This window comes from Lepisosteus oculatus, chromosome 12, assembly GCF_040954835.1.
Source record: "Lepisosteus oculatus isolate fLepOcu1 chromosome 12, fLepOcu1.hap2, whole genome shotgun sequence".
NCBI lineage: Eukaryota > Metazoa > Chordata > Actinopteri > Semionotiformes > Lepisosteidae > Lepisosteus > Lepisosteus oculatus.
Window position 1 is genome coordinate 11,840,230 of NC_090707.1, and position 9,661 is coordinate 11,849,890.

At 37.8% G+C, this 9,661-nt stretch overlaps 1 protein-coding gene across 2 annotated transcripts in view; it reads right to left on the reverse strand.

The window, feature by feature from the left end:
* prpf40a (PRP40 pre-mRNA processing factor 40 homolog A) overlaps positions 1–9,612 on the reverse strand; it is a 28,158-nt gene extending 18,546 nt beyond the window's left edge. The window contains exons 1-4 of one of the 2 annotated variants that reach the window (XM_069196639.1): positions 9,403–9,612; positions 7,898–7,978; positions 7,640–7,765; positions 4,367–4,450 (exon numbers count right to left, since the gene is read on the reverse strand). In XM_069196639.1, coding sequence (XP_069052740.1) covers positions 4,367–4,450; positions 7,640–7,765; positions 7,898–7,978; positions 9,403–9,525 — 414 coding nt within the window. In that variant the 5' untranslated portion in view covers positions 9,526–9,612. The remainder of the gene's footprint in view (positions 1–4,366; positions 4,451–7,639; positions 7,766–7,897; positions 7,979–9,402) is intronic. The other variant, XM_015358733.2, reaches the window with a different exon arrangement.
* Positions 9,613–9,661: the final 49 nt, after the last annotated feature.

Genomic DNA, 9,661 nt, shown 5'->3' on the forward strand with positions numbered 1-9,661 from the left:
GAGAGGATTCAGACCTGTATATGACATACAGCCTGTTAAGTGAAGATTTCATAGCAGAAAAAGAAATGGGAAAATAGAATGCACGTTTAAAGAAAAGCAGCATTGAAAAACTATTCAATGGAGGAATAGTGGAAGAGTACAGTAACTTCGCACTCCTCTTCACCTAAAGGGGTATTGCCGTTGCCCGTTTTAAATGCTGTAAAACCACATAGTATAAGGAGAAAACCAAACTGAACTGTTCCTTGAATACAGGGCTAGGAACAGATACCTTTCATAACCCTGCTGGCTATGAATGCAGGTGTCTGGACCTGATCTCTAACTTTACATCCATGTCTTATTCAATGGATCCACACCTATTTAGTACAACTGGTGGCCAAGCTTGACAATGTGGGTTAAGAAGTTAGTTTCTAACAGTAAGACGCAGTAAAAGGAATGAAAAGAATTCTTGGGTGTTTTGCAATGAAGGAAAGCTAAGTACAAAGGTTATTCAGTTCAGCTATCAGAGGAGTAGTTGAAAAAGAAGAGATAACAGTATAGCTTGAGCTCTAGCGGCCTGTAAAACATATCTATTTTCGTGTTCTCCCAAGCGCATTTTTTACTTGTAAAGAAATTGTTAAAAAAATAGACTCCTTTCCTATTTTTTTCCCTTTCCTTTCTTCCCTAGATATGTAGAAACTAGAAGAGTTTGATTCTGCTCCACTGGCTACAATGGTCACTCTTATGGCGCAATCAGTATAACAAAAACTCCCACTGTGGTACCTAACCCCTTTCATTTTCTGTTATAGCTTAGAAATGTATTTTTTCTTCTTTCAAGGACATGTTTTTTTCTGATAACGAAAAGATCTTTTTGAATATAGGGTGTTCTTGCCCTTATTGTTTGAGATGGAGCTGCTGTTGCTGGTGGTACTACAGCAAAGCTAAGAACTTCATCTCTCTTGCCAACACCACTTTTGCTTAGCAGCTGGTGCTCTGTATTTATTGTTTATTCCCAGAACTTAACTTCTTCAACATTGGATATAGTTTAAGATACAAATGATTAATTTTTCTACTTTGTCCCAAAACATGCACATGCTACGTGTTCTAGCTATTTAAATTTGCTGAGATTGAGAAATAAAGATACTTATTAGATTGTGATACTGGACTCTCACTAGAATCCATAAGATGTTCATAGATCTGCATTCCTCTTCTACAGAGAGTAACTGGGACATTTTGCTTTATTATGTTATAAAATTCTATGCAAACAAATTCTACATCTGAGGAGATGAACTAAGCATAAAGGCATATTTTAAATCTAGTATTTAAGGAAAAGGGAACGTTTTAAGCATATGGACTTATGATTTTCAAACTAGATTTTTAATGCCTGAAATTAAAAATGACAAATAACCAATAAGTGGAATCTGCTGTATTAAGAAATCTGATCTGTGAGTAGCAGATGTATGACAGTCATTTAATCCCCTAGATCACGGAAATAATTTTATTTTTAGCTAGGCATTAAACAGTCTGTGGTACGGCATGGAGAGACACTACTTCACATTGTTTTTTTAATTTTATTGCTTCTCCTTTCTTTTATGTTCATTGGAGGTTTGGTTTAGTCTGGACTCTCCTGCATCTCGGTCTCCACCTGAACATCAATCAAGACTTAATTTATTCTGGGGTACCTCTTAAAATGTTGGATTTGCAATTTAACCCTATAATAAAGTAATAAGTGTATGGCTTCTCTTATTTTGAAAAAGGATGGCCTTCTGGTGCTTTATGACCTGCAGTCTTGGCAAGAACATCTGAACAGCTACAAATGAGAGGAGGCCACTTGGCCCACACAGCCCATTTTGTAGTATGTAGCTAATCCAAAGAGTTCATCCACTTATTTCTTGAAAGATGTAGCTTGTTCCATACTCTCACAACCCTTTTGGGTATCAGTGCTTGATTTTAAACATACTTCCGCATAGTTTCCACTTGTACCATTGTGGTTCATGTTTCACTGTTGTTTCTGAAAATGTTTGTTGGATTGACTTTGTCAAATTCCTTAGAGGATTCTTAATACTTGCATCAGGTCTCCTTGGTCTTCTCTTTCTGTCAGCATAAGATACTCCCTTTAGCACCAGAATCTATTCTTTGGACTGATTCTAGAGCAACAAGATATTTTCACTAACATGGCAAATAACATTGTACACAATATATTAAATACTGCATCAGACAATTTTACAATTCCCTCCATTGTTTTGAATTCTACATTTTAAACTGTATATCCTTCAATCTTACTCTTCCCACCTACTCAATATTGTCTATAAGATGTAAACGTGTCAACATAAATATCCAAGTCTTTTTAGTCAGCAGCCAACATTCGAGCTCAACATTTCTCATTTTTATTTATAGTTTGTTTTTCTACCTGAATGCAAGTCCTTGCACTTATCTACATTAAACACCTGACAGTCATGAATTTTATGTACATCTTTCTGAATTTTATTTTCTACTTCTACAGTTTTTGCTACCCTCACCTAGTTTAGTATCATCTGAAAACCTCACTACTGTACTAATTATACTTGAATATATCTCAAAATAGGAAAAGCAGTGGTCCTAGTACAAACACCTGTGGCACACCGCTAATTACATCACTAATATAATCATGCTGGGTCATTTTTCTTATCATCAGTGACCTGAATCAGCTTTTTTATTTTGACCAATTTTTCCTTTCAGAATTGCTTTAGGTCAGTACTATTTACTGAATCGAAGGGTTCACAAACGTATTCAAATACTTACAGTTGAATTATTATTAAATCAAAGTCAGAAATGTACCTTGTATTTAATCAATTTATCTTCATCTTTCAATAATAATTGTATGAAAATGTTTTATCCATTAAAATATATATTAGGTTTTCAAACTGCTTTTAAAAGCAATTGCTTGTAGTTATATCACCTGTATGAAACATTCACAGACAAGATCTTTAACCCCTCCCAAAAATCTAAATTATGTTTACTGTAATTTACCGTTTTTTATAACAAACTCACACCCACAAACATCAAATTAAGAGGTAGAATTATTTGTAACGATCTGATTGAAACCATTGTGTAACACTGGATGTGAACAGGAAGAAAAGATTATGTTAATCTCCTCTGATTACAGTTCATCTATGCAATGGAGGTTTACGAAATTTCTAACTTCATTTCCTGTTCTGCAGGTCAAAAGAAGACCCTCCTGGAGAAAATTAATACTCCACAAAGTATCAATGTCTTCTGGAGACAGAACACATCAAACTAGGAACATATTCACTGTTATGGTGTTGTATGGAAGAGGAAATGCAAGAAATTAATCTGCACATTTTATACATTCTTTGAACAAGAATACCAGCCAGTTATGTTTGAGTCTATCACTTGAAAATGAAAAGTGATGCTTATGTACCAGTTTCACTGATTCTTTCAATGTAGAATCATTTAATCTTTCAATTATGCGGGGATTTACACAGAAAAAGAATGTAATCCCCTAAGAACCTCAATTGTAATTTAAAATTAAGTTTTTTTTCTTTGTACATTTCTTCCCTGCAATACCAACAGATGTGCTTTCAAAGGATAAAAAAAACATCCTTTCTCTATATTAACTATTAATAGAATGTTGAACTAGTGAAAGAAAATATACCTTAAATAGTTAAATTGCAAACAAATTCAATTAGTAAACTCAAATTATGCAGTATTGACCCAACAGAAATAAAGAGGATGGACATTTCCAATTCCATTAAGGATAAGATACTGGATAAAAGGCAAGGAAAAACTACTTTGAAGTTTGTGGTAAGAGAATTGGAGACCTAGCAGATCTCATTATGAAATACATAATAGTCCAATGAACGCCTGACAAGAAATAATTTACAGAGTACACTTAAGGCATAGTTTAAAAGGAAATGGGGTTTCTCCAAATGCAAAGTTTATATTACAATTAGAACAAGCCCATCAACAGCCAACAACAAAAAGGGTGAACCAGAAATTATCATATGAAAAACGTGAGAAACAATTTGAGTTACAAAATCTGACATTGAATTAGCAATCCCAACACATAGTTGCCATTTATCTGACTTTTTATTATTATTATACTGTGTGTAGATTGAGAGGTTTTAAAAAACAGATGCTACTGATTCCAATTTTCATTTTAGGAATTTTTATGGCTGTGTATATATTACACCATATTGTACTTTCTTGTATAAATACATTTTTTCATAAACTACACAAACATCATAAACTACTAGAACATTTTTCCTTACAAAGCTTTACACTTTCCTTTTCTAAGCTTGTTATCCATATCAGTTCATTTTATTCATTTTGCTCTTAAGCAACCTGAAAAAAAAGTTATTTTTAAACATCTAAGAGCAAAATGAGTTACCGGTCCTGTAGGTTGCAATGGAGCAGCTGGCATACGAGGTGGCATCATCATTCCTGGCATCATTGGTGGCATCATGCCTGGCATCTAATAAAAGAACATCATGAAATATTCATCTGACCTGCTAATTTGCAGTCGCACTTCATGCACAACAAATATAAAAATAAACTCTGGTAGAGGCTGTAACGTGACTGTCGTACCCTTTTAAAGCAATAGACCTCAATCTGTGCTGTGAGGTACCAATTGCTATATCAGCACAATAAATCTTGTGGATTTGCTTAGTGTAAAAATGGCTTAATGTACTGCAATGCTGTTTGTATGTAAGAAACATTAAAAATATCATGTGCTGTTGTTCTGAGAAAGAAAATAAATGTTTCTATATACTGTATATAATATATATTAGCTTGCAGCTATATCACCCTGCAACTTATAACTGACAACCCACTGAAGCTAAGCAGGTGTGAGCCTGGCCAGTACCAGCATAGGACACCTCCCAGGAAGGTTAAGGCTGCTGTAAGAAGAGTTGTTTGTGGAACCAGTAGGGGTGCTCAACCTACAGTTTGTGTGGGTCATAATGCCCCAGTAAAGAGGGTCACCGTATTAAAAAAGGCGCTGTCCTTCAGATGAGATGCAAATCCAAGGGTCTGACTCTCCGTGGTCATTAAAAATTCCCGGCCAAATTTCCCCCTGGCCTTTAACAATCATGGCTTCCTAATAATCCCCATCTATGGATCTAGCTGTCCTCCTCCCCAATGATAGCTGATGTGTGGTGAGCGGACTGGCACAATTTAGCAGCAGTTGCATCATCCAGGTGGGGCTGCAGATTGCTGGTGGTGGAGAGGAGTTCCCATTAGCTGTAAAGCTCTTTAAGTCAAATGTCCAGAAAAAGCACTAAATAAGTGTAGGGAATTAATTATTTCAAAACTGACGACCTATTAGTAGCAACCATAATTTGCCTCCCTTTTGGAGCAGCACATACACATCCCATATCTGTAATGATCGCCAGCCAGCCCACCCACCCTGCCACAGATCAATCTTATTTCAATCAAGTGAGAAAATGATTCTACCATAAAACAGACTGCCACTCTTTCTCCTGTGGACATCAAACCACTTAGAAGCGTTGAAAAAGAAACAGCAAATTGAGTAACTGCAAGTTGTAGTTTAATGCTCTAAATTTAGTATGAATTTTCAATCAAACGATGTCCTGGCAGCTGTTGAGAAGGTTTTGCCTTTTGACAATAACGGGATGCCCAAAGTTTGTTTTGCATATATTAGTCAACTGTAGACAAGTACAATAACAAACAGTCCCTTTCACTGACACTGAACTATGTTGGATATTAACACACTGTTAATCATGTAGTACCTTCTACATAGGGTAGGGTCTTGACATCTACAAATTGAACATTTGTGAATTCACTGATTGTGATTTGATCTAGCCAACCGGGTCTTGAATGGGAGAAGAACAGAGAGGGAGGAAACGGCGCTAAAGGTTGCTAAGAGCAACTTTCAAATTAGCCACGCAACAGACTAGGAATTGCAAGACAAATCTAGATATCTGAGTGAGCCTCTCCCTGCCCCCTAGCCAAGCACCCACTACCCAGCAGGCACATCTGAACATGGTCTTGTTTATGTATTGTAACAAATACTCCTGGTACTGGGTTGGCAGCTTGGGGCTCCCCAACAATGGCGACAACTGGCGACAGTATGGCGACAGCTGCAGGCTCCCCAACAATTTCATTGCCCTTTTCATTACAGAAGCAGAGAGAGTGCATACCTGATTCTGGAATCAGAGGAAGGATTCAGGTTATTTTAGCTAATTACTTTGTTTAGTTGACCAATGTTATTTATACTTAAAGTCAATGTATTAGTATTATATAAAGGAGGGTTACTTTCAACCATACATACTGTAGCACATTATACAATGGATGGGTTAGACTTGTTTATATGCAAATTTGGCTGTTAAAGTCAGTTCTCGGCACCGAACCCTTTTTGATTGTCGAGCTCATACTGTATGTAGTGCCTGGAATACATACTCTGTAATTCACAAAAGAAAAAAAAGCAATAATTGTATAAAATAAGTCTAATGTAATAGCTCAGATTTGTATTCAATAACAATAATTAAATGTGCATGTGAGAAATCTTGTGCCAAAGTACAATTTATTTAAACATGTACGGGTTTGATTGCAATTGTGTCAAAATCTCTTTGCATTACTTTGAAAAAGTAAGTTGTGGCCTAAAACATTTACAAATGTTGTGAAGGAGGAATCACTCTAGTAAGGTCACACATGAGCATACTAAAAGCACTTAAGCAATGCTCACTCTCTCCAAAAAAAATATATTTGGAGGAGAAAAGTCAATGATCCTGCTAACAATACTGTAAACACAGTACACAGGCCAGGTCTAAGGAGGTGTCTTAATGACAAAAACTTAAAATCCTTGTCAGAAATGTTTGTTGAAATGCACTCATCAATGCTGATTCTTTCTAACCCCAAAATATAAAAAAAGTGTTGCAGTTGCCCTTTACAACTAGACATAAGAAAACAAGTGTTAACATCCTAGTGAATCTTTTTCCCCCCCAAAGTTGATTGAGCAAAGTTGTGGCACACTGATTAAAACTGCCGCCTCACAGCACTGGAGTGCAATATTCAAACCCTGACCTGGGGTGCTATCTGTATGGAGGTTGTATGTTCTCCCCACATTCACAAAAAAAAAAGGGCGGAGCGGTGGCTCTATGCCTAAGGATCTGCGGCCGTGGCTGGAAGGTTGCCGGTCCAAATCCCGCGGCCGGCGGAGGAATCCTGCTCCGTTGGGCCCCTGAGCAAGGCCCTTAACCCCCAGCTGCTCCAGGGGCGCCGTACAATGGCAGACCCTGCGCTCTGACCCCAAGCTTCTCTCCCTGTCTGTGTGTCTGTGTCTCCGTGGAGAAAAGCTGGGGTATGCGAAAAGACGCATTCCTAATGCAAGAAATTGTATAGGGCTAATAAAGAAACATTGTTATTATATTACATGGGTTTCCACCGGGTGAACATGGGGAGAACATATAACCTCCACGTATATATGACCCTGGCTTGCGCCCGTCACTTGCCGAGCCAGAGTCCAGGTCCTCTGAGACAGCGAATCGATGGAATTAGAAAACAGACGGATGGAGGGATTTAGTAAAGTTTGCAAAACAACCACGACTGTTAGGAGAGGGACTGAATGAAAATAAAACATCTTCAGGCTCTGAGGTGCTGTGTTCTATTTAGCAAACTGAAAGGAGCATTATATTTCTCCCACCTGTCCAATTGGTGGCATCATCGGAGGCATCATTCCCGGCGGCATGGGCGCCATGTTTGGAGGTCTTTGCCCCATGGGCGGCATTCCCATGGGAGGGAAGTGAGGTGGCATTCCAGGTGGTCCCATCTTAAAACACACAGAAGACAAGACAAGAAAAACAAAACCGGTAAGAATTATTTTATTTTCCGCTGTCAAAGGGAAAAAGAAGAACTAAACTGAAACACTCAAGAATAAATGAACTGTCCAACACCAACTTACAAATGGCGGTGGCATCCCTGAAGGTGGGACACCTGGGAAAGGTGCCGCTTGGCTCGGGCCATTATTACCATCTGTTGAAGACTGTCATAAACAAGAAACTCCATACAGTTATTACTGCATGTGTCTACGCTGGAACACTGGGAGGTACTGGAGTCAAAACCTGAAACAAGTATTGTAACTCAAAGCCTCCCAAAAAAAAATAGCAGAGTTAGCTATAAAGGAAAATCGAGATCAGTGGTTCAGAACCATTTGTGCAACAGTAAGAAAGAATGCCCTAGATCTGCATATTCAAGCAAATCATTTTTTTTCTGTAATTCACGAGTATTTGAAGTTTTCACTAAGGATAGTAAATGTTTTAAAGTCTGTCCTACTTTTAAGAAGTATTTGTGGTCAATCTTATGCATCTGAACCTGAATGGCACGCTGAATACTGTATATTTGTCCAAACTGGCTTCTAGTCTTTGTCTAGATGTTAACTACTCCTTCATTCAACATTACTACTGTTACACAGCAGTGAAGTAGAACAGGGAACACAGATGAAAACATGGCCATTTCATTGTTTTTTTTAACTCATTTAAACTACTCAAGATCACGTCTATCAGCATTCTTGACATTGCCTCAGAATTTCCCATATATTGCGAGATCAACAAAAGGCACGACTAGGTACGTTTCTTTACAGGTCTCGCAACTGAAGCAATTGCTGAAAAAAAAAACATATACCGTCGAAAAATATGGCAGGATTCAATGTTAATGATTTAACATACAATCATCGGTCACTGAAATGTATTAAAAAGCTCATTTGCAGCTACATATTAAATCTATATTAAATTTCCAAGCACCAAAACTGAGTTTCTAGGGCAGTCTATCATTTAATCAAGCTCATAGTACTATCTTAAATCTCCATTCACTATTTTAATCCCATTAACAACTTCCAGAACTGTTTCGATTTGTTGATCATTTCTGGTTTTTCAACGAGGGGCTGCACACTCCTAAATTATAGGATTATGGGCTCAATCGGTATCCTCGCTTTGCGCATACACCCCCCACTGACCACCTCTGTGCCAATTTGATGGTAAAACCTTACATAAACGACAGGGACATACCGCGAAAACGTTTCTAAGCAAATGCTGTTTTTCAAAAAACTATCGCGTTCATAAGAGGCCCAGACATTATGTCGAGTCACTGCAGTTCGGAAATTTATTTATCTGCAGTCTCGAGCCTCCGTAACCATTATATAGAAATACAGTCCATAAAAAATCATGCACATCCGAGATTTCCGAGGGAAAACACCCTTTCTATTCAATAAAGGGGTCCCCTGAATTGCAGGAAATCCCTAACACGAACACAAACGATGGTTAAGCTTGTAATGTGAAAAGGCAAGGGCTGATTTTCCATTTAAATAAATAATGACAGAGATGTTCACTCCTAGTATCTGTTGTTATTTTTTGTATATACCATAAAGTCTGCGTAAAATATATGAAAAAGTATATCACAAACTTTACTCACCATGTTGGCTGTGTACTCTCTAACCCAACTTCTCCACCCGGCAATAAACTGCAACACAATAGGCTCATTCGCTCCGGGTTGAAAGGGCAAAGTTAAAAACTGATCGAGGCCATTTGTAGTCATTGTGTGGCTCAATTGAACACGCTTTGCGATGGATTGACATCGAAAGTAGCCAATAGCAGCGCCTTTTACAGCAATAACGGTTGTCAGGATTGGCGGTTTGCGATATGAGTGGAAAATGGTTTCCGTATGGTGGAAG